This window comes from Wyeomyia smithii, chromosome 1 (assembly GCF_029784165.1).
Source record: "Wyeomyia smithii strain HCP4-BCI-WySm-NY-G18 chromosome 1, ASM2978416v1, whole genome shotgun sequence".
NCBI classification, from domain to species: Eukaryota; Metazoa; Arthropoda; class Insecta; order Diptera; family Culicidae; genus Wyeomyia; species Wyeomyia smithii.
In genome coordinates this window covers 6974274-7000454 of record NC_073694.1, presented here as the reverse complement: position 1 = coordinate 7000454, position 26181 = coordinate 6974274, and the positions used below count along the sequence as shown (strand labels likewise).

Here is a 26181-nt window from a genome sequence, read left to right as displayed (position 1 = left end):
AAATTGTGTCATAAAATCGCAAAAACAGACAACTCCTCCAAATTAAGAGATAGTGATACACTTTCTTTTAAAAAAATGCGACAATTAATCTTAGTTTGAAGTTTGTAGAACACTTGAACAATGGCAAAATTAGGATAAGAGCGTTATCACCAAAAACACATTTTAAGGAGGTGGTTTACTTTTATACCGTATAACTTTGTCAGGTTAAGAGATAGAATTTTCCAATCTTCTACAAACTTGCTCAAAAGAGCTAGTTCTACAATGTGTCGGAAAAAAGTTACCAAGTTTATCGAGAAATAAAAAAGGTAATTTTTTTATTTTCGTGTACACCACCCTTAAACAAAAAAATTTACCACCCAAATAAAGTACTCATAAAATTGAGAAACTTTCTTAAAGATATCAAAACGCTAAAATAATGCGTTTCATCACAAACACCAATGTCCTTACTAGTTTTTGATTTCGTCCCACTGTGCAGCGGTGCCCGAAAGAATTTTCTCATCCCTGGAAATGCATTTTTTTTTTCGGTGATATGTTCCGAAACTGAGGATCTTAATGAATATTTGATAATATTTTTGGTATAATTACGATTGATACCTCATATGAGTACTTCCGGAATCGGGATGATGTTCAGCGACCTGCTCAGACGGCGTACTCGGCGGTACTTCGGATGAACATGTCAGACTGAAAGTGAGACAATTGCATGTGAGGCACCGGCACATGATTTTTGGGGCGCGTTTTCAAAACGAGGTTCTAAATATGTTTCCAGTCAGTTAAAGAAGGCAGAAGACGACGAGAAAGTTAGTGGTGGACACAATCGTACGCTCGTATAAAATCGTGAACTGGTTGGAAAAAGAAGACGAACCGAGGCGCAGAATTGGTCTGTTCTCAAGCGAACAATTAACAGCCCGGAAAACAGTGTCGCAGAGTTTTCCAAAGTTCCGAGGAAAACTAGAGGACTGGCTACCGCCAATGTTCATAACCAATTCCGAGTTCACGATAGAAGCCTGCGGATTCTCGAATCTCGAAAACCTGAAGCGGCTCCGAAAGTGTCTAATGGGAGACGCACTGAAAGCCGTAAGGAGTCGTCTTGTGATGCCGGATTCGATACAGATATAATCCTGAATCTTCGGAACTTGTTCGGCAAACCAGAGAAGGCATAGGCATAGGTAGACTGCCCGTAGTTGCACTCCGTGATTGGTCGAACCGACAAATTGAACCGGATGAATGGTGCTTGGGACTAGCATTACATTCTCATTGTGCTATTTTTACTGACTCATACTTTTACAACTGACCAATAACGACGCCGGCCACGACCAAAAGGCGGTACTACTTGGGAAGGAATGGGATGGTAATACTCGTTTTGTTTAGAGACCGCGGGTACCACTGCATCTCTACGAGTATCACAGGATAGGAAGTGTAATAATATAAAAATACACAGCTCTGGTAAATGATACAATACGTTACGCGAAACTAAACATCAAATATCACGAAGCCTATTGTGTAATCATATAATAAGTTATAATAAAAACAATCAATAATCAATAAAAAAAGAATACTTAGCTTTCGGTCTTCAAATGTTGAAAAGAAAACGTTGTTTTTTCTACATCGTTGAAGCATGTTCTCTAAAACAAGGAGGGTTTTTATAATCCGAGCATCTCTTTTTTCCAATACGACGACTGTGAAAAATGATTCATTCCCGCGTACGATCACTCTCTCAGACGCCAACAAATACATAATAAAGAAATGAAAAAAAAGACAATTCGGCGAGTCGAAAAGGTATCGCGTTGAAACCCATATTTTGATATGAAATTCACTAATTTCACACCTTTTACACGCGGTTCACTAAATTCCCTTGCGTCAAACAATACCCGAGAGCCGAACTTTCTTACGTCCACTCGCGGTCGTAGGTTGCTTCGATCTCCGGAACTTGTTCGGCAAACCAGAGAAGCTGCTTAAGACATTGCTGGCGAAAGTGAGGGCGCACCATCACCGCAAGCGGACCGCTTGGAATCCTCCATACACTTTGGAATCAAGGTGAAGTAGCTGTACGACCATCTCGAGGCCACTCATCTGAACGACCACCTGAACAAGCCGATGTTGTTCTAGTAGACAAACTGCCTCCGAGTTATAAGCTGGATTGGGTCGTTCCAAGCGGAACAAGGTGGACAGTCCTCTGAGGGTGTTCACGAGTTTCACCAACGAGATTGTACCTGATGCAGCATTGAAGTGATTGAAGTGCTGAACTTGTAAGCGTTCGGGTCATCTCATCAAATTCTGTGGAGAATTTAAACGAATGAACTTTACTGAGCGGTTGGGGGAGAACAGCCGGCGAGGCTTCCTAGCACAGACGACATGAATAGACGCCAACCATTCCGTGATATTCACTGTATCAATATCTAAAAAAATTGACAGAGTCCCCCGTCTCAATAGGTCAATTTACGTTTGCTTCCATGAACCTAGACCAATTTGATGTCTCGAAGGTAAAGGTTTTTTGAAAAGTTTGAAACAATTCCTTTTCTTGAACAATTTCTAATCCTGCTGTTAGAGCGTAATAGAAAGTGATGTCTTGACAGAAAACATGTCAAGCAAAGCGCCGCTAGTTTCTCATCGTCTATCATTGCAGCGGACACGACTTCTGTTCGCGTGCAATCAAAACAACAATGCTTAGCAGCATGGTGATGGATGATGGCGATTAAAAGTTTATCTAATAAATATGAATACCATGAAAATCATAAATTACTCAACAAGAATTGAACATTTTTCCAACGGTTATAAGTTATTTTTATTTATTTTTATCTTCGATATTCGCTAAATAATCGTGACCGACATAATATCGAACGAGTAAAGCGGACAATTTTTATTTTTTTCCTGTAGGAGCCTATGACCACTGCTACCATTAGTTAGATATATTGAGGTATACTCCGCGTTAATTTTTATTCACTGTCAGTTCGTTCCATCACTATGGGTATCAGTGATATTCGCACCCAGACTTTGCATTTCACCCCAAGAAGGTATGACTTCTTTGATGAAGTTCCTTACCTTCATTAGTTCAGCAGACCCTATCTCGTTAGGCGTGAGGATACGCAGTCTTTGCTTAATTAATGCGCTGCATTGGCACAGTAAGTGTTCCGAGGTTTCTACTTCAGAATTACAGAAACGACATAAGTCATCTGTCAGTTTACCTAATTTTTTAAGGTGATACTTACTCGGACAGTGCCCAGTAAGTAGGCCAGTTAACGCACTCAGATCAGCTTTATTCATACTGAGTAGGTTCCGTGTGATTCTTTTACATGGTGTAATGAATAGTTTAGATTGCCTTGCTTTGGAGTAAGACTTCCAGTTGGCATCAATCATCATTGATTCCCAGCCTCTTAGCTCAGATTTCAAACAGGCCCGACGAAAGCAGTTGAAGAACCAATTCTCGCTAAGAGATCGGCTTTTTCATTTCCTTCTATACCACAGTGACCAGGCACCCAGTATAGATTGACAACGTTTGTTACAGTTAGTTGTCGTAGGGATTGAATACAATCCCATACCAACTTCGACTGACATGTGTATGCTTTTGAAGCATTGAGAGCTGCTTGACTATCTGAGAAAATGCAGATATTGGCATACCTATATTTCCTAGCCAAGCAAATACTTGTGCATGTTAGAATAGCATTTATTTCCGCTTGAAAAACTGTGGGCCACTGATGTGAGGGTAGAAGATATAAAAGAGCTTCTAAGGCTTTGGATGGTGCACTGGCCATTGCTCCTGTTGTTGATAAGCATGCCAGACGTTGTAGTTTATTTAACTTTTTCTGAGCTGATAATTGTGAAGTTTTAGGCCACCACACTAGCGAGGCATAAGTTACTCTGGGTCTCACTATTGCCGAGTATATCCAGTGAATCATCCTCGGTTTGAGTCCCCATTTTTTGCCAAATGTATTGCTGCAAGCCCAAAGAGCGTTGTTTGCTTTTGAGATCGCATACTCTAGATGGTCGTTCCAGTTGAGCTTGTGGTCAAGCATAACACCTAGGTACTTGGTTCGCTTGGATAGCACCAACTGTGTGTCTCCCAACTTAAGAGTTGCAATATTATACTTTCTATTTCTTGTAAATGGGATTATGACTGTTTCAGAAGGATTGACGCTTAGTCCTTCCAGGTTACACCATTTAAGTGTGTAGTTTGAGGCGTATTGCATTCTATTGGAAATAGTAGATCCGCATTTACCCCTAACTAAAATAGTAATGTCATCAGCGAATCCGATGATTTCGTATCCTAGGTTCGTTAAGTTGTTAAGAAGATCATCGACAACAAGAGACCACAATAAGGGAGATAAAACCCCTCCTTGTGGGCAACCCCTTGTTGGTTTTGTCGTTAAAGTTGATCTTCCTAAATTGGCTGTTATCAACCGGTTTGATAACATAGCGATAGTCTTATTTAAGATGCACATGTCAAAACCGCGTTTTTTCATAGCATTTTTTATAGATTCGTGAGAAGCATTGTCAAATGCTCCCTCAATAACAAGAAAGGCTGTCAGTGAGATTTCTTTAGCCTCAAAAGACTTCTCTAGTTTTGAAACCAGCGTGTGGAGTGCTGTTTCAGTTGATTTACCAGTTTGATAGGCAAACTGAAATTTGTTTAATGGTCTACTTTTTAAGTAAGATAATTTGATGTGTAGATCAATGATTTTTTCCATCATTTTCAAAATGACAGAAGTTAGACTGATTGGTCTATATGCTTTGGGACTCGTCCTATCACGTTTTCCAGCCTTAGGAATAAATATGACGCGGACTTCTCGCCATTTACTCGGAATGTAGCTTAGTGTCATGCTAGCCCTGAACATCTCCACCAGAAAGCGGACATTACACGAAGCAAATATTTGCTTAAAGTAATGCTTAAGTTATTGAGTCAATATTTGTTTGCTCGTGTAATATCAAAGTATTCGCCCAAATTATTTGTTGAAAAATATTTGCTATCGTATTCACTGAACAAAAGTATAGGCAAATATTTGATTCGTCTAATGTCGTTCTTTGCTAGTGAGATCACAATGGAGCGATTGTTTGCTTGTATTTTTTCTTTGTTCATACTAAAATTCGGTATGAGCAAACTGTAGCAAATTGAATGTGTCACTTCACCTCGAATGTTTTGATTCTACTTGCTGAGAGCTGTCCTTGTAGTTATCAGTACACGTGAAACTGATAAAATTTCACTGAAGTAAAGGTTTCTTGAATGGTAATAATAGTTCAAACCCCAATTTGTTCATTTAATTTTTTCATTTAATTTAATTTCTTTATCGAACTTGATAATATAATTGCATTGTAGCGATGAGGTCACCAGGCGGCGCAAATATACAAGTGATTTATAACGCAATTCTCTTTGAAAATTTACACGTAATTTTCGATCCATTTCGTTCTTGCTTAGATGTCTGTCTGTGGTCAAAGGCTTCTCTCTTTCCCAGCAACAATGCAGATTATGGCACGCGCAATTATTTTCATCGAAGAACTGATGAAAATCGCCGAATGATGGAGAAACCTTTATTTTTTAAAACTAAAATTTTAAAATAATTTTTTAATCAATGGCCAAAAAGGTGTGAAAAATAACTGTTCATGAGCAAGAATTTTTGATTTAATGGTGGTACTTCCTCAGATAACCGTAATATTTCCGTTTCACCCTGAAAGCTTGACAGCAGCATGCATTGAAACAGCCTTCTGATTCTCGTCATTCCCCATGGTAAATTTCCAGAAACCAGAAGGGTAAACTAAAAACACTTCCTCTTATTTGCGATAAGCAATTGTTACTCGGAACAAAATATATTATATTGCAACGGTAGCTTTTAAAAACCGAAACAAAAAAAATATATTTTCTAGTGGCAGATAAAATATTGCTGGGCAATGGAAACTAGATTTTCTATATTTTCTACGAAGTTAATTATCTGAAAATAATTTGCATCGTGATATAGCACAGCAAGTATATTTGCAATGAATTGAGTGGAGAGACTTCGATATCGTTCGAGCAAACAGAGTTTTGAGCAAATATTTGTAATAGTGTAATAGCGTAATAAATATATTCACCCGAAGAAAAATTTTGCCCAAATAAAATACATACCAAATATTGCAAATATTTGCTTCGTCTAATGTCTGCTTGAGTTTCTAAAATGACTAATTTATAGAAGAGTAAGAGCCGGCGAGTGCTTGTGAATTTTTTGTCCATTTACTATGATGTTTTCAGATTTTTTTTTTTACATTTCAACGTTGTTAGATATATTTTTATCTTTAACTTTACAAATAGAATAATATACCTATATTAGCTATCTTCGTAATACAGTGAATGTAATTGTTGGCAAATGAAACAAACTTGTGAAGCAAAAAACAAAAATGAATCTTTTTAAACTTTAACTTCGCTGTAATTGTTAAATGTTGTTTGCACAAAAAAACACTACAGGCACACCACCAACCACCTACAGGCACACCAAGTCACCAAGTGTAAATGAAGTTCTTTCGAATGTAATCAAAAAATTAAGGGGAAGCTGAGAATTAAAATACGTAAATCACTGAACAAATGAATTTTTTAGTGTCTGTAATTACAGTAATTACATTGTTTAGTATTACGTCACCTTTTCGTACAACCCTAGGGCTGTATACACTGTAGTATTTACTTTTTCAACATGGGCTTCCAAAAAACATAACTTGGACTGTTTTCAATACTATCCTGTAAATAGTGGGCCGGTCTCAGCCGAAATTTTGCATAGGGACTTTTTCCTAGAAGATGAATTTTTTGAGCCCTATCGCTAAATGATACTCGAAAGTCAATTTTTCCTCATGCCTCTCATTGGGCCCCTGATAAAACTTTACTTTTTATTCACATATTTGGTATATTTATATACTTCATATATTTTCAAGTTTCAGCAACAGTGGTGAATACCCTCAAAACTTCAATTGATACCTTTCGGCCATTTTATTTCCAAATTATTGAACGAAAACACATTTTCGATGCAACAATAGTTGAACAAAGTTGCAATTGTTATCCAGAAATTCTTCAGTACCCTTTTTAGATTATGGACTGCGGCCACAAATCGCAAGATTTCTGTCAATTAGGGTAAAGGCACCGGTTTTGGCCATAGTATGTTATAAATGAGAGATATTTGGCCTTCTTCCTTCGAAAAATATGTAATTGAATCAGTTCAACGTGGAAATCGGATGAACTCGCCTTTATTTTTCACTAATATTGAGTTTAAATAATACAATTATGTTATTTTGTTTACATATTTCCCAACCAAAAAACTTCTCTAGGCTCTTATTTTGACCACAGCATTTCTTAATTGGCCACTTGCGGCTCCTATTTTGGCCAATTCGCAAAAAAAAATGAATTCACACAAATATATTTTATAATTTGACTTTACAGAAAATCCTCGTCATTTAACTAACTAAAAGGCCAGTATATCTATTAATCAAACCAAATCAATAACAATGACATAACATCATTGATCTATGTTAAATTTTCGTCTGTCATTTAACTTTATTAATAAGTTTCCGCTCTTTGCTTTTTTTCACATAGAAACTTATTTATATTATTTGCCAACCATAGTCAACAGGTTAAAAGTCCGAAGCATTAGTTTCGGTAAACACAACCGAAGTTATAGTTTTGTAAATAATCTGGACAAATAGATAACGGATATTATACGAAACGGATATATTATATTAAATAGCGGTGCATGCTGTAGTAACACAACATTTCTTATCCAAAACCAGTTTTGTGTTCTCACGAATCTCATGCGATTTCTTATGACAGCCCGAAAAACTCCGTACTTTTCATATTTCGCTTCAATGTTAATACGTTACCATGGTTTTGTTTACATATGGCCAATATAAGGATCATGAATTATGAAATTGCTTTGATATGTGGCCAAGAATGGATCATTGATCGTTTTTGAGAGCTTTTGTTATTTTTGATATTGCAGGGAAAAATCATACCATAATGCCTATTGTTTTATTTATGTGCTGTAGTAAGTCGTGCCTGATGCTGGTAACAAAATTTGTTATAGAAATGGACAAACTTAAACAAGGTTATGCTCTATCAAAAATAGCTTGCAAATTACCTAAACGATAGACTGTACAGTTAACCTGGGAGAGTATAATTAGTTCCTTTATTAAAAGTAGAATACACATATTTGTTCGCTACAGTGAGTAACATGTTTGTCGAATAATATCAGAAGTTTCAATAGGAGACTTCGAAATAGGAGTAATTTAAGATACTTCTCCACAACTATCAATTTTAGTCTATCATTGCCAAAACTGGTGCTATGGCCAAAACCGGTGCTTACACCCTAATTAAGTATTCTCCATGAAAACAACTACAAAGGGTGCTTTGTTACGCTTTGCATACTTTTTATAATACAGTTACAATCTTAGCGAGAAATATTTCAACTGGTTTCAATTTATTTTTAGCATGTAAAGTTTATTTCAAAACTTACGTAAGTTTTAGAATCCTCCTCTCTTCCTTCGTAAGCATTCATAAGAAATTTGAATACTCCCTTCCCTCTCACCCCAAAAACCCGTACGTAATTTGTGGACAATCCTTAACTATAAATAGAAAATGTGCTTTGGCAGCCGTGACGTACAGAAAAAAACCATTTTGATGTGTACTTTTGGGTAATTAGACAGCACCACATACGGTAGCAGTAACAGGTGTTGTATTATCATTTTCAAATGTTTATTTTTTTATCTTGCCACCTAGTCTTCTCGCTTCGTTACGAAGCATGATGATTTCCTAAGCAATATATATAATTCAAATTTTGGAACGAAAAATGAATATCCTCATTTCCTGCTGGTAACCAGCAGAGGCATAGTACTCTCAACAATGCAACCAAACATATCATGTTGTTCGGTGTTGCATCCGAGACAGCAAAATCTTCGAATGCTACCCTTAGTTTGTGGACATTACAATGACAATAACTGCATAGAAAAAATCAATCATCGAATTTGAAGAACCGCACCATGAAATGGTGCCAAATTTCTGCTCAATCGGACAGAGTTCAGGGGTGCTCAAAGTGCCTAAAATTGTTATTTTTTTACCCTCGAAAATCTACAAAGGTTGGGGGGGGGGTGTACAAGAAATTGGGAAAATCGAAAACTTTTTTCGATGTCAAATAACTTAAAAATGTATAAAACGTTAAGATCCGGTGTTATCTCGAAAAAAAAAACTTTTTTTTTGTTATCTCGAAAAAAGTCTTTTCATGTAAAAAACTACTATTTGTCAAAGATTCTTCTTGTAATTTCATTTGAACTGCTTATATTAACCGCTTATATTCACTGCTATATTTACCAATGTGAACCAAACAATTTCAGAAACCCCTGTAATCTGTGTCAAACATTTTCAGCAAGTAGTAAGAAACGAAAGAGCAATTTTTTTATATTTCTAAAACCCGTATATTTATTTATATTTCTCTTGGAATCACATTACCGGAGTACAATAGTATTAGAATATCATGTTTCATGCCAAACAAAAGAAACTTTTACAAACTAAGTATTTGTTTCTGTTGATAGCAGTAAATGTGGAATCAATAATAGTAATATAATAAATTTTGAGGTCCTTTTAATACCATAAAATTGCATGTTTTTGCAACTTCTCTTTCGAAAACTAAGGTGTTCATCATTGTGGTACAAAGATAAGATGTCAAATAGGTAAATAAGAATGAGAATTTTTCCTACGAAACCACTAAAATTTTCATTTAAATAGTTTTCGGAACCACCCTATTAGACAATAAATGCTCCAGCCTAATGAAAAATCAAGTTTTAGATGCCTAATAAACATTAAAGTAATTTACTTGTGGGCTGAAGCCACTTGTATTGTATGTCATTTTAGAAGCCGATTCTCAAACACTCCATTTAAACCCCCGATTTCCCACAAGGTCGTTTTTCCATACTTATTTTTTGAGGAAACACCAGATCTCGATGTTTTATACGTATTTAAGTCATTTGGCATCGAAAAAAAAATCGATTTTCCCAATTGCATGTATTTCCCTCTTGGTAGGCTTTCAAGGGTAAAAATTCAAAACTTCGAGCGCTTTGAGGCCTTCTAAACAATATCCGATTGAACTGGAATTTTTCACAGTGCATTTTTTTTGGGGCCAATGAATAAAATATACATAATGCATAATGAGGATGATTTTTTTGAATGGTTCTATAATAATTCTATAAACGCAAAAATAGCCTAAACGTCAACTTCATAACTAAATAGAAGACGTTTCTGTCTTCGAAAAAGTTACTCTTGGGATGCTTCTTGTACATTTATCCCAGTCCGCACAAATCACATGTTTGTGACCTTCAAAAGAAGATTCTTTTTCGTATGGAGAATATGTTCTGTAAATGATCAGGAATGCTGAAAAAGCGTCGAAAAGGCGGGGCTTAGAGCCTTATACAAACTTTTGGCAATTGTCACAAAGTGGTTTGTTAGAAATATTCTACATTTAAATATTTTAAACTTGGTGATATTTGTAGGAGAAACCAGAAACGTTTCTATTTTTCTAAATTGTCACCGCGAGTGGTGTTTTCATCAATACATTCATCAATATTTTCCGTGACAAAGTTCCAAAATAAAATAATTTATTCGTGACCAACTCCAGAACATTGCACTTGTATTGTTTTTTATTTCACCGATGAAATAACCAACTGTGAGGTACATATAAACAATAACCTAAAACAAGTTGATATTGCGATAAATACCAAGAGCTATTTTCACATGCAATCTCATTTTCGTTGTGAAAGTGAATCGCCTACCCCTCAAAATTTTCATGCGCCCACAGAAAAATAAGGTTTTAGATAGCATTCGTAAAATTTTGGATATATTAGAAACACGAAAAATTAAATTTGTTGTTCTTTTTGCGCAAATGTCTGTTCATATGTAAGTCTTGCTATAATCTAGTTACGAAACATATGGACATTTTCGATGAAAACGTCCAAATCATATTATGCTTTAATTTTGTAATATATACTTTTACCGATTTTAGAAATCATTGTCTCCATTTGAGTGAGCCATTGAATTCTAGGTGTTCGTCACCATTTATTCTTGGTGACTTCCGAAAAAAAAAACATGCATTCTTCCTGATGACGATTATAGATCCTATCTGCATTCGTCAAGAAATCAATTCATTTGAAATTTTGAAAAATATCACATATTCTTTTTTAACAACATTTGACATATGTATATTTCCTTAAAAAATTCACGGTGACTAAATTGTAACATTTAAACCAAAAAGACGACTACCAAAATCACTGTGACCATGTTAATAACTTATAATTTTTTTAAAAGGTCGCATATTCTTTTGAACAAAACTTCTGACATATATTTTCTTATGAGAGGCACAGTGACTAATTAAGGAAACTATCGCTATGAAAAGTCATCATGAATTTTTTAGAAAAATTTACCCCTACCTTTTAATAACTTGGTGACTATTCTAAGACAAAATGCCACTCGTACTTTAAATTATCACCGTGACTACTCAGTGATGAGAACACTTTTTTTTCTGAAGAAAAATAATTTCGTCTGTGACTCTTCAGAGAAAAATAAATATATTGTAGTTCAATCGTCACAGAGACCAAAAAAATGAAATTTTGTTTTTAAATAATTGCTCTCGTGTCTTTCGTGAGAAAATTGACACAATATTTTTCTACAAAAAGTAATAGTTACTCGATTACAAAAACTGTTTCCATATTATTTTAAAAACATTCAGGTGACAATTGTAACATAAAAACACTTTTTCATTTATGATTCTCGTGCGGATTGGGATGTTGCTCATTTTTCAGAATTTCAAAATCGACCTAAAATATTAAAAAAAATTAAGTAATTTAGTTGAGTAATGAAGCGTTAGACATGGGTTACTAAAAAGTTTTTTTGTCTTGAAAAGATTGAAAAATCATAACTAACTCTTGCTACATTTGTGCTGGTGGCCCTGAAAAGGACCGTTTATCGTTCAACATTGTCTATCTTTGACAAAGAGTGAAAGTTGTGAAAGGATCCAAACAAGTCAATGCTGCCTACGAGAAATAACTGTTTTTTTTTTCCTGTATGGGCTGATCACTGCGACCAGAAATGTTGATCTATTACGATTTTGCCCGGGTGTCTGTTGTATGCCACCCTTCTGTTTTAACAATACTGTTAAAAATTAGTGACATGCTTATTATTTACCTGTGCTTATGTGTCTATTTCCTAGCCATCTTGTTAGCGCAACTTACTATACCCGCCTTGTTCATCCTGCCAAGTATCACCAATTATGATTCCCTGGAGAAGTTTTAACTATGTGTCCTTCTGGCCAGATTTATCATAAGAGGGACTTATTCCATTAAGAGAAAGTAACAGTATTAAAAATTTATAACGAGTAGAGAAGGTAAACTTTCTAATTCTACAAGGGTGTTGAAATTTAATTCCCGGTTATGAGTTTCTCTTTTTACACAAACTAAAGGGCATGGGACTTACTCTATCTCAATTGCTGCCTTTGAATTTATTGTTATTATTGGTTATTTTAATTTGGTTTTATAATTGTCAGTTCCATTACCCCTCGCGCCAATTTTTGGCTTTCTCTATCGAAAAGAGAAATAGAGCTTGTAAAAAATTACGTCGTCGTCCAAAGTATGTGGGAAATCTTGAGGATATCAAGCAAATTAGTACTGATGATGACGTATTAAATATCATAAGAGTCTAGAATGTATTCGCAGTGGTTTAGAATCCTAAATTAATTGCATTTGAAATGTATTTTCAGTTGAAAAAAAAAAACTTATGTACATGTTAAGTTTTCAGTGGAGTCTTTCATTTGGGCTAAGAAAATTTCATTAAGTTTCTAAATAAAATAAAAATACTTACTCCTATATTCTTATCAATCATTATCAATCTGAACTAGAAAATGTTCCCGAGTTTAGCTTGATATGTGTAGAAAGGAAAATAATTCAACTCGTATACGGATCAACGAATTTGAATAACTCTTTTTGTGCTAAAGACTATTCCTTTTATAATACAGACACCTATTATTAATAAGAAACTATAAGTTTTTGGTACATAGAAGAAAAAAATGTACCAAGTAGTGTCCTAGACTTTCTGCAATTTAGCGGGTTTTGCCATTTTATAACGAAATCGGCTTTTCAACTTCCGAGTAATGTCAGGATCGGGTCTACGGAGGGTCCTCTAGAGAATAGTTTAAAATAACTCCATTTATTTTAATAGCGTGGTTATATTTTTGACTTGTTCTGTAAGTAGAAAGAATGCCTAAACTTTTCTGCAATCGACTGCATATGACACGAAGACTTTTCCTTTTACAGAAATGCTTGAGTCATCACAGATCAATGTCTTTGTTTATTTTAGAGGTAAATCAGGAAGATCTGAAGTAAATATGTTATACAAGACTAAACCTTGAGATACACCTTTTATGGCAGCAAATCAATCACATTTTGGATTCAAAGTTCGGCCAGTTTATTTTGCTCTCAAGGTTATGTTTAATTGAAATGTTAAAAATGGTTCGATTTGAATTTCACATAACCCAAACTCGTTCTGACTAGAAACACTCATCGTCTTTTCCCTCTCATTCACCAGGCCTCTTCGCAGCGTTACTTCAAGCAGCGTGATGAGCAGCACGTCGATTTGATCGGTTCGAGTGGTAAGGTGCTAGGCAACGAGATGCGTTACGCCGCGGAAACAACCCAGATGGAGAAGGAGGGCACCCGGCCGGAAAATTTGCTCTCCGAATGGGACAGCCTGTCCGATCGGTTGCGAAAAGCTCGCCGGCTAGGTAGACACTCGACACCGAAAGAAGCGGCCGTGCTGGGAGCAAATGTGACCGGATTGCCTCCGCTAGCGGATCGAACGGATGCGCTCACCAAGCGGCCACTCGATTTCGACCGGGAGGATGAAACCCGCAAGCTGGAAACGAACAAGTGGCTCGAGAGCCACTTCGGTAGTGAGTCGCGATCTTCGCGAGGTTCGCGGGATGATTTAGATGAGATTGTGGAACCGACGAAGAAGACCTATTTTAATGTGACGATCAAAAGTGGTGGGGAAGGCCCGGAAGAGCATCGCGGTAGTAGTAATAATTTGTATAGGAGTCATCAGCTGAGTGCACCGGCGAAGGTTATTCTCCCGGAACGGGAGGAACCGCTTGGTAGGAAATATTTTCAGGGCGTAAGTGAGTGGAACGATCGAAATCGGTACACCAACGGGAGAGGTTCCCGGGAGAATCTGGTCGACAGTGAGGATTACAATTACAGGACGGTGGGAAAACAGAAAGATTTTCGATTTGAAGATAGTAAAAACTCGTCCTACAAGGAAGATTCGGCGTACGTTTCTTCGTCGACGTTTTTCACGACGCCCAGATCTCCAAAGCCCTTGAAGGACAGCAACTTCAACGCTCGTTACGGACGAGACGCCCGCTCAGTATCACCCGATCGAATCGAGTATGTTTCCGAGGAGCGGCCCATGGTGCCACAGCGAAAGAAAGCTCTAGAGCGAAAGCACACCAACGGGAGCGGAATACTGACGAGCAGCAGACAAGCGATCGTAGAACAACCCCAGGTCATCGAATATGCCCCCCGTAGTCGATCGATTTCTCCCATTCAAATCCCCCCGGTCACTAACACTCTGCGAAAACCCTATCAGAAGACACGCTTTAGCAGCATCCAAGATCTAAGTCACACTCCCCACGGTCCGGGCCCGATAACGACTCGTGCCCAAAGCAATCCTCCAAAGAGCAAAGTCGGTTCTGCCATCGGAAACAGTATCCGAAAGCTTGTGGGCAAAATCCGTTCTGCCAGTGCCGAACGAAAGCTTCGGCTAAAATCAGCCGCTGCAAAGCATCGATCCCCATCGCCTCCGTCATCGTCGTCCGCGGTAGCCAACAAGCGCCACAGTTCGTCCAGTACGACCTACCAACAATACAACGTCATCGACAGTCACATCGGAGGCCGAGGATATTCACCGCCACCACCACCAGCGTCAGCGACAGTAGCAGCAACATCGACGCCACTTCAAAACCAGTCGCAGCATCAGCGTCACCATTCGCAGCCGCCGTCGAACGGCGCCGTCGTCAGTCACAAACAGAACGGCAACATCGTCAGACGTGAACGCACCGTTGATCCTGCCAGTAACGGTTACGACCATCGTCGTGGTTCCTCCGATATTGTGTCCGATATGACAACCAACAGTGGTGGCCCGATCCCGAAGCAGAAGTACTACCTCGGGGAGAATCCCTACGGGGGGAGCATCTTTGGCAAGGAGAATAAGTACGACGGTAGCAGGATGCGTACCACAGGTATTTCGCCTTCGGCGCAGCAGCAGCAGCAGCAGCACCAGCGCAGCGAGGAACGGATCGTGACGTCGTCCCACGCGAGGTTAGTTCTCAGTTTTGCATTCCTTAACTAACAACCAAAGCAGAAAAAAAACAAGACTAGCGAAGAAGTCCCACTCGAACAGGAGGATTTAGTTTTTTTGCGTGAAATAGTTTAACCAGATTTCAAGCCAGAGCCCCTTCGGGGCTTCAGGAATTCACTTTGCTTCAGTGTTATGTGTGTTTTTTTTTATGATTGTTTGTGGTAATGCTTTTTACTTTGAGTAATAATCATCAGCGCCGCAGCGCGCAGAGAGAGAGAGAGACTGAAAACCGCCCCCGCAGGCGGTTCGATTCGCTTCGCAAATTGAATGCTAATCCGTTGATTGTAACCAACCCTCGTCACTCGCCTTGCCCCAACCGGACCGCACCGGTGTATGGGGCTCCAGAGGAGGACTTTAAAGCAGGTTTCTATTTCGTCGTACGTAACATATGAGCGAATCGGGGGGAGAAGGACGAGGCGCCAAACATTTACTTTCGGTCGGTCGGTCGGACGTTCGACGATTTTATGACACTTCTCGAGCTCGATCGAAGTTGCCATTGGGATTTGTTGGTTTATGAGTTTTGCGTGTGGTTTTTTTTTTTTCGCCCGTGATGGCCATATTGGAGATTCGATATTTACCAACTAATTTGTTTTATTTTGTTAATTTGTTTCGGTGAGTAACCGAAACGAAGAACAACTAAAATCCATCAAATTTTATTATTTGTCTTTTGTACATATTTAACAGTCGTTGATTTGGTGTTTATACAAGCCGCTGAAGGACTAACAAAATTTAAAAATTGTAAATTGCAAAATTGCATCATGTTTATTAGCGAAAATTAGCTAGTAATAATCGATATTATGTATTAGACTACATTATTTAAACTACAGTCCATAAAACTGTGCAAGATTACAATGGGACAGTTTTATATGTTTAATTCCGGCCGAAGCAGGGCCCAAAAATACCTGGTTGGGCAAATATAGTAGGACATGCACATAACCTCAATCAACTTTCGCTCCTGTTGACAGTTTAAAACCTAAATCAATAAACGCATAAAATCTCCATGCCTGCTGCGCTGCAGATTTGCTTAAATATATCTCAGTTCTGTCCCTCAACGGTACAACACGAAACGTCATTGCTGTCCACCACACAGCCTACTATGTAAAATACAGTTCCAACTCCTGCCAATAGTGGAGAGCAAAATTAAGTTGTTCAAAACGGTGTTTTTTCTCCCCAGCCAGCATGACAATAAATTTCGCCATCGGAAAAGTTGACAGCTGTCCAATTATATCAATCCCCGATGTAAAACCGTAGGACACTTTAAGAGTCGCATGGCATTTTACTACGGACCGAGAGCCAGAGTCACGCAGCTGCTTTAGGGCAGCGTGATTCGGGTGTGGGATTTAGCCGCGATTTACGCGCGAAAAAGAAGTGGCATGTGAACTACACCAACGTCCCGCGCGGTGGCTCAACTCGGCTAGAGACGATTGAGCTTGTTGAGCTATTTCTCAAGTAAATGTGCGAATTTGATCCGTTTGCGCTGTCTGGGAACTGTCGGGTGACTGATTTAAATTGATTGTTCTGATTTTTTACCACTTCGTTGCTGTTCACTTGAATCTAACGGACAACAGTACGGAAAGCGGTTCTCTATCCACTTGGGCATTTGTGGATCGTTCACTTGATTGGAATGTTCCATCTGTTATGTAACTGTGAATCTGTTTTGAACGGAATGTAACATAAAATTAATCATATTTGAGCTTGCTTCATAAAAATACTTGCTTATTTTGGCGACGAACAGGAAGTCCTGAAGTTTAAGAAGCGCAAACCAATGAGCGTCAGATCAGCACTCCAAAACAGTCGTCTGATAGCTTTTTTGTAGCACAGCAAAACTCACCGGATTGAATCTCTTTCTACCGCAATCAAGAAGTTTTATTTCGATCCACAAAACGGGTAGACGTTTGACCACTAGACCTCTTCAGTTCAAGAGTAATTTTTAAATCATTTGTCTAAAACACCACTTTTCGACTGAGGACAAGTTGAAGGCGATGTTAGGACAGCAAAAATCTTTATTAATTAACGCTACGATTGCCTTCAGCAGAATTTGAACTGCAGAAACTCTCATCAAACCAATTCAAGAGTTTGGTGTTACTATCTGGTCGTTGCAGATTCCTACACGAAATGATAAGAAATACTGCAGACGAGATCACTATAATCTTTCCTTTAAGAATGTTTCGCAAAACCAATGGTGTCGAACAACGGAAATATATTCACAAGTTACAGTTTCCTGATTTTTTGGGTGTAGTTAGGTAGGAGTCGACCACTTCCGTGCAGCTCAAAATTATCCGTTAACTTATCTTTAAGCGAAATGGTTCATGGGCACTTGGGCACATGGAATCATCTTTCACATAAATTCCATCGTTCAATCCGGCACAATCCGATAATACGGCTCAAGGGTTCTGGACGATTTGTTTTGGCACTTTCTGCTTCTTGTATATCTTCATTCTATTTCATCCGTTTTGCCAGATTTTTTTTTCGTCAAATCCCGTATCGGTTCCGATTGATGAGGTTGTTAACCTTCCGGTCCAGATTAGAGTGAGATGGTCCTGGTCTTCTGCCTCCTCCTGGCAACTCATCGGACGTATAGCGTTACCCGAATTTGTGGAGGATGGATTCCACGCCCGCCAGATAAATACCTCCGTCTCCTCCACATCCACGCACTAAGGACACATAGGAGACCTCGCGTGCCCGAACCTGTGTAGATACTGCTTGAAGCAACCATAGTCTGACAGGATCGGTATCAGGTGGAAGTTAACTTCTCCTTGGCGCCTTCCGACACACCCGGATACCTCCGGAGTAAGTCGGTGCGTCCATTTATCCTGTCATCGGGACATAGAGAATGACCTTCGGGTTCCTCGTATACCCTTTTTGTCATATTGATCGAAGCAATCTACTCCCTAATGGCTATGCTGATAGGCATCATGCTGGACAAGACTCGCACTGGCTACCCTCAGACGCCTGAACCTACAGATACATTTAACTGTTAGTACATAGCGTTTTGGACCACACTGGTCCACCATAGCTAAGCATGGACGAAACGCAACATTGGGCTCAGGATGGAACCTAGCCTCATCCGTGTTTTAAACTCTTGGATACCGAATTGGTTCCTTGTCAGACCATTAATACCCTTTTTGTACGTCACTAGTCTGTTGAGGATAATCCTCTTAGGTAATAGGACCAATTTCTGTCGCTTCTACCTCTCCAGGGAGAGCCAGTTACCCAGGGCCAGGGATTTGGCTCATGGCGTAGAAAGAGTCTCGATGATTTTCTCACTGCAATAAACAAATTGTCCCTGTATGTGTAGTGCAACGTACAGCTCGTTTCTGTTTTCGCAGCGTTTGTACAGATGAAACCCATCTTGAAGTTGCCGAATAGAAACGCCGTTTTGACGTTCATCTGGTGATCTGGTGATGAGTGCCGTGTATCTCATCTCATGACCATCTTCGTGTTCTTTTTATGCGATTTAAGAGGCCTCACTCCGCTTGGAGTTGATATCTTCTTCAGCAACCGTTTATGTTGTTGTGGAATGCTTCCATTTTTTTGATCCGGTCTGGGACGACTTGGGATAACCGGTATAACCAGTAAAAAAATCAAAAACCTACCGGGGAGTCTGTGCCTCAACAACCTTGTTCTTGGGACTCACTGTTCTACGTTCGAGGTCGAACCTCCGGTACATAAAAAAGATTCTTCATATTCAGCAGCGTATTCTTGTTGCTTCTTCCGGTGATCAGGACTGGGACTCACTTCTCTGTAGACAGAACCACACAAATTTGCACCCAACACTGCACAGCACAAAGTGTTGTTTACATTATTCCTCTCTTGAAGTGTTTCTCACCTGGTGATCTTTTTCATACTCACTCCGTTTTCACTCTCACTCTATGCGCCAGTTGGTTGTCCAAATGTGTAGGTATCATTCTAGCTGTGAAGTGAGGGAAAATTTACAGCGAATAACAGCCCTGCCGAAGATGGCTCCAGTAATTTTCGATACGTGTTTCACTGTACTTCGTTACAGATTGCTTTATCTTGCGAATTAACGAGAACACAGCCAAATCGTTCATTAGGAACCAGAATCAAGCTTGAAAATCACCTTAATACGGCACGCCATTAATCCTCATTAGACAATTCATGAAGTGGTCTCGCTTGTCACAATTATGGTACTTGCCTTGAAACTTCTCCCACTTGCGCTTCTTATCATCGAAAAATACCGCAGCCTTGACCTCGGAGTTCTCCTGATGTTCGGATTTCTCCAACTCTTCCGCGATTAGGCATAGCTTGACAACCTCACCTCTAAAGGATCGTACTCACCCGCTACGGTCTAGAACAGCAAAATGATCAAGTCAGCTTCCTCAACCTTATCTTCAGTCAGCGCAACCTAAACTTCAACGATATCCAGGAACATCAACCGTTGAACTTTTACAGTTTTGCCTTCTGGGCCCATAACCTTTCAAAATTAACGAACGCAGAGAGTTCTGAACTAACGTGGGAATGTCAGGAAAAATTCGAAAAACAATCAGGGAAAAATTTGTTAAGCGGAGCACGATTTTGTCAACTCTTTAGCGCTAAGAGGATTTTCCCAGCATTAAAGGCTTATGCGGAACCTCTACTGTTTGGTTTCATACCCTATCGTTTTTTAACTGGGATCTCAGACCTGCGTTCATTTACGTCGCACTTTTTTGTGCTAAATGCTGAAAAACAAACCCTCCCAGCTGGTCTCGAGGTACGATGCTGGCCTAACAAGCCAGTCGTTGTAGGTTCGAGTCTCGGCTATGGAGAGACTGTTAGTGTCAGTAGGATCGCGCTAGCCCCGCAATTGTCCTGTACACTTAACAGTTGGCTGCGAAGCCTGTGTGTAATAAACAGAAGGTCGAGTTCCGGATCGAAATATAGCACCAAGGCTTTGCTATGCTTTGCTGAGAAATATCAGGGAAAATAGTATTATATTTCAGGGAATATCAGGATATTTTATCTTTAAATTTTGCTACCCTAGATGAAAAACAACGGAACGTCTAAGATGCAGATCTACGGTGATAGGATTCCAGCGATTGCTTCAAGCTACCAGGTACCTTTCATATCACGTAATCTCTAAGTCAAAAATAGAACAGTCTAAAAATCCAAAAGTCTTGAAGTCTGAGAGCCAAAAAGTCCAACAGTCCAAAAGGACAAAGATCTAGAAGACTAGAAATCTAAATGCTTGAAAGTTCAATAACCTAATATATAGTCTCATACTGTAGAAGTCTAGAAGTCTAGAAGTTTAACCGTAGACTTACCGTCAGCCGGGGTGAGATTGAGCCGTCCAGCCGTTTTGGATTCCAAGATGGCGACTTCCTGTTTCTAGAAAACAACCTAAAATGGTCTCCAATATGTGTATTTCTAAAATTAAAATGATACCCTGAGACTGGAAATCGAGTTCAGACCTCATTCTCAAATTCAAGATGGTGACTTCCGGTTCGTCTGGAGTCGCTTTTGTGTCTCTTGGCATCATTCTTATTTCGAAAGTACTCATGTGAGGTGATACTTGGTCTTGAACTCAATTGGCCAAATTTTACTGTTTTCCGCAAACCGAAAATCACCATTTTGAATTTTAAAATAACGTCTGGAGTTAATATTTGATCTCAGTATCAATTTAATTCTGGTATTTGGTATTTGACCATTTATACTTGTTTTTTTTGGAACCCGCCATTTTGGAATCCAACATGGCGCCTGGTATGCAGGGTGTGATAGGTCTCGATTTGACACGATTAGACCATCTTATACAACCACTGCCGCTGCGTCATTGCCAACAGCTCCGAGACCAGTGGACATGTATATGTCCATGTTCGCCAGATACTTTTTCACTGTTTGACCGGTTGCACCGACCTCCCGGCCAAGCATCCCTCGGTCTTCCTCTTCAGCTTTCTTTGGAGCTTCTTGTCGCTCAGGATCTTCGGTCGTCCGGAACCGGGCTTTCTTTCTTTCGATGCTCTGATTGATGTCCAATAGTGGCAAGATGTTGTTGATGCCAGAACTGGCATATCCGGCGTTCACAAAGTGCCGAACAATGTTCGTTTTCGACGCAGCGGGGTACAGTTCATTGAACGCTCACACTTATGAACGGAGTAGCTTCACAGTTTTCGCCATCACGGTTAGAGTTCGACTGATAGAGTTGCCAAATTTTTTCCGCTGACTCATAAGTTACTATGATTGATGCTGCGTGGGTGGTTTTGCCAGTGCGTGTAAAAATAAACCCATGCAAAATCGGCAGTTTCTGTTGCAACTTTCGTAGGTAGTATGCATGCTTGTCTTTCCTCCTCAGAAAACCTCTAGAGTGCAGGAGAACATCTTGCACTGCGAAAAAAACTGTTTTCACACAAAAGAGCAAATCAACGCTTATGCTAGAAGAGAGCGCCAAACGATTTTTCTCTGCTGAGGTTCCTGAAAGCACTGTGGTGAAATCCGAAATCTCTCTCTTGCGAGACAATGAACTATGGTGTACTTTTTCACACGTGTGGACATCACGCACAATAATTACACTGCAGAGCTATCTGCGGTGCATTTCACAGTTGGTTTCTTGAGCATGACAGAACAGGAAAAGAGATTGGGAGAAAAAAAATAGACTGCGTTGCCCGTGCCGCTCGTGCCGGTCGAATTTACTCTGGTGAAATTCGTTTTCGCAGTGTAGCTACACGAGGAGGTTTTTTTCACCTTCCGGACTACTCGCCAGTGGACACTGTTGTGTATTTCTGCGTTTTCTCTGTAGAGTGATTCACCCCTTTTGTTTCTATCAGAAGTGGGGTGAGCTGGAAGTGTGTTTGTCTCTCTGTAAGCTGGTTGAAACACTTTGGAGTGGATAAAGAAGCAGTGTGGTGAAAGCATTTGCTACGCGCAGGCACATACTGGAAGGGAAGTGCGCGGTGAAATTTTTCTCCTCTCCTTTCACATACTGAGGAGAATGACCAGCATGGTAGTATGACAGTCTAAAAACTCAAAAGATTAAAACAGGGTGGCAAAAAGTTTTCAAAATCAAATTCCCTGATTTTTCCTGATATTCCCTGAAATATAACATTAATTTAATTGATATTTTTCAGCATTCAGTACAAAAACGTTCAACGAATATAAACGCAACTCTGAAATACCAGTGAAAAAAGTATTCAATCGGATATGAAACTGAGGCGTAGAAGTCCTGAAATAGCCTTTTATGCTACAAAAATCAGTTTTTGCGCTAATAAGTCGATCAAAAATTTTCCCTGAATATTTTTCAGTTTTCCCTGATATTCCCTGACCTAAAAATGGATTTTCCGACAATCTCTGACTGTCCAGGTTTTTGCAAGTTTTCGCCGCACTGTTAAAAGCTGATGAGACTAAAAGTCAAAGAATCTTCATCAAATTAGTACATTGTAAAATCATAACAGTTAACAATGACAGTTATTGAGTCAAAAAGCGCAAAGCATGAACGTCTTAAAACCTAAAACTCACTGGTAAAAAGGTAAAGGTAAAAGAGTTAAAACGTTAAAAAATATCAGACAAAGGATAAAAATCACAAAGTAGAAAGTTATAAGATCATAAAATTAACACCTAATCGAACAATTAACTAGTCTGGGGTTGGCGCACCCCTGGCAGTACATAAAAGCCGTCACGGGGTACGTGAAAAAAAAGTAATGACAGACAAAGCAAATTATCTTTAATACTTCATTTGTTTTCCAATCTTATACTAACTTTATTTCAGATTACTTCAGTTATTTTAAGAATTGCAATATCAAAAGCCTTTTGAATCAACAGAAAAATATAGGGGGTACAATTGATTTGGAAAATATCGCTAAGAACTATGCGGGCAATAAAAGGTTGAGCACCGCTGAGCTAGCCAATTAACCAAGAGTGGAAAAAGCAAAAAGGCTGCTGGAAGACAACAAGTCAAACACTTAACGTCCAAATGTCTGCAATTATAAACATTTTAACAGCCACAAGTCGAAAAGGCACGTTGTTAGTATAAAATTGCAGAGCCAGCAAGCCAAAACTATAGAGAAAGTCAAAAAGTTATTACTTAAATAGGCAAAAAGCCTAAACCTTATTCAAGTAAAAAGTAAACAGACAAAATTAAAAAGTTCAATGTACAAACAATAAATATGTTCAAGTCGTTCAAATCAAAAAGTCAAAATATCACAAAGTTAACCACAAAGTCAAAATGTCAAATAGCTAAACAGTCGAAAAGCGAAAAAATAAAAATTGGAGAACCAAGAAAGTCTAAATGTCAGAACGACGAAAAGATTGAATGTTGAAAACTTCAAAAACCAAGGGTCAAAAGAGTCCAAAAGTTAGAAGTCACAAGTTAGGTCAAAAAATGACAAGGGTCTAAAATCTGACAACCCAAAAAATCGAACAGTATGGAGCTCTTGAAGTCTAAAAATTAAAGCTCACAAAGCAGATCTCAGCAGGGTCATTGGCATGCCGTACTCCGACAGAGCACGATGATTAAAAATAGCTCCTCACTAACTTTGTTGGGGAATCCGGAAACATTTCCGTTGACAACCACGCTAAATGCCTCTCTTATGGCAAAGTTCAAGTACGAGCGGAGCACGAGTTCAATGATATCACCTTTCAAGTAGTGTCGCTTTTATCAAAAAAATAAAACGCAATACGCAACGGTATAAATCCATCAGCTTGCGATCAGCAGAGAGACAATCATGAGAACGGCGACAGCCGCAGCAACCGTTGACTTTCGTTTAGCGTCGTCGTACGCTACGCGTACCGTTCCTCCGTTGGTGAGATACAAGCCGGTTTTCCACTTTGCCATCAAATGCCAATTCTTGCCCCCTTTTGGGTAGACTTATTACCGCCTTCCATATTAGGATCGCATCGGACATTCTTCCGTGTGTGTGACTGTTGCTGTTGCTACTGCTGTCTGATTGGGGCGAACAAAGCAACCCAGGAGCAGCGCTGTAGAATTTATCTTCTTGTTCTATAAGTCAACGCAAAATCACAAACGTCAGTTTGTGGCATGGCGCCTAATAGATTTATAAGCAGCTTTTGCGCACTCACACACGATATACACGCGCGCGCGAGCGATCTCACGTGATCCTTTTATAGGAAATTGATCGTGTTTCCATATTGGGTTTTGGTTAAGGTTTAACAGTAACTGGCAACATTCTGATTGACGTTTGGTTGTTGTTACCTTTTCTCACTTCAACACGGTTTAAAATTTGATTGAATTTATTGTACGAAATTATGCTGAACTTAAAAAAGAAATACTAACCTCTAAACTGTCATTTTACTGTTATCTAGAACAGAAATTCACATCTTCTTTGTTGTTTATTATCCAGCAAGAGTTATAGCCAACCACCACCCCCAACCGCATCCACTTTGGGTCGCTACAGCAAGAGCACCAACCGGCTTCCGACCTCCAGCACGAGCAACGGCCATCACCTCGAGCACAATGGGCTGTCGTCAGCGTACAACCACTTGTCATCCAATCACTACACCAGTAGCTCTCAGACCCTTCCCCGGAAATTGTACGAGCAGAAATCGAAAGCCAAACCGCTGCACTCATCAACGATCAACGTATCGATTGTGAACACGGTTAGCCCATCGCCCACTCCGTTAACCAACACCGGACCGGTCAAACCGGCACGCACCTACAAGGCGCTCAACCGGAGCAAATCGTTCAACGTGCATGGCCTCAACGGAACCAACGATCATAGTCCGATCTATCTGGAGAAGATCAGCCGAAACAACAACTACAACACGTTCTATCGATCCAACTCCCACCTGGACGATCTGCAACACACGCCATCCCGCCACCAGAACGAATCGATGCAACTAAAGAGTCCCTCAATTGTCAACCTAATCAGTCGGAGCACACGGGATCTGACGCAGAGTCCGCTCTACGAGGACGAACGTGTTCAGTCGCGTACCGAATATTACAACGAATATTCCGCCAACAAAAAGAATGTCTTCCTTAAGAACCTACAGAACCGAGCGCCAGAACTGTATCGCACGCTGCACGGTTCCACTAACGGAAACGGCAATGGCAACCCGGACCCGAACGGTCCCTCACGCGAGTATCTGAACACGTACATCAGTCGCGAGCAGGAGTCCTCGCTGGGGTCCCGGTCGCCGCAGACCATCAACAAGGACACGGCCAGCATCGTAAGGCGGGGAAGCTCCAGCACCGAAGACTACTCGGAATCGTACAAAATTACACAAAAATCGGAGGATCCGGCCCGGCCGGGTGTCACCAATACGGTGCGTAATTTCCGCAAAAAAACGGTCCCCTCGAAGGACGGCCGGGGAATGCAGACGATCGAGACGAGTGAGGTGCGCACGACCAGCAGCAGCCGCTACCGGGGCGATCAGCCGCCACCACCACTCAAGTATCAAGAGTTTCGCACCAATGGGGCGTCGCACGGAATCGGCGGCTCCGGGGGTGTCGTGATCGAGTTACGCGGTAACTCCTAGGCTTTGTCGTCGTGGTGTATTTTTGCTCTTAATATTTGTTAGTGATACATTTGGATTTTTTTACGACAAGAAAAAAAAACAATTTTTAATTAAAACAAAAAAAAACATTTTCTACTTGTGCCAGAACTACGAGAGGCGGAACTGTTCTTCCGCTCTCAAACCTCTCGTACTTAAGAGAAAACTAATTGAATAAACAGCAATAAATAAAACAAACGATTGGAGTTAACCCCCTCATGATAGTGAAGTTTACTTGTACTATATATGTGTATTTGAACTATTGTTTTTCATAAAAATAAACCAGCAAAAAAAAACGCAGTCGTGTCAAGCGTGCGGAACGCGAAATAAAGCTTAACAAGTGTGAATAA

General features: G+C 39.6%; 1 protein-coding gene across 2 annotated transcripts in view; it reads left to right on the top strand.

The window, feature by feature from the left end:
* LOC129717705 (uncharacterized) overlaps positions 1 to 26181 on the top strand; it is a 250268-nt gene extending 224087 nt beyond the window's left edge. For both annotated transcript variants that reach the window (XM_055667807.1, XM_055667814.1), the window contains exons 8-9: positions 13565 to 15354; positions 24682 to 26181. In XM_055667807.1, the coding sequence (XP_055523782.1) occupies positions 13565 to 15354; positions 24682 to 25816 (2925 nt within the window). In that variant the 3' untranslated portion in view covers positions 25817 to 26181. The remainder of the gene's footprint in view (positions 1 to 13564; positions 15355 to 24681) is intronic.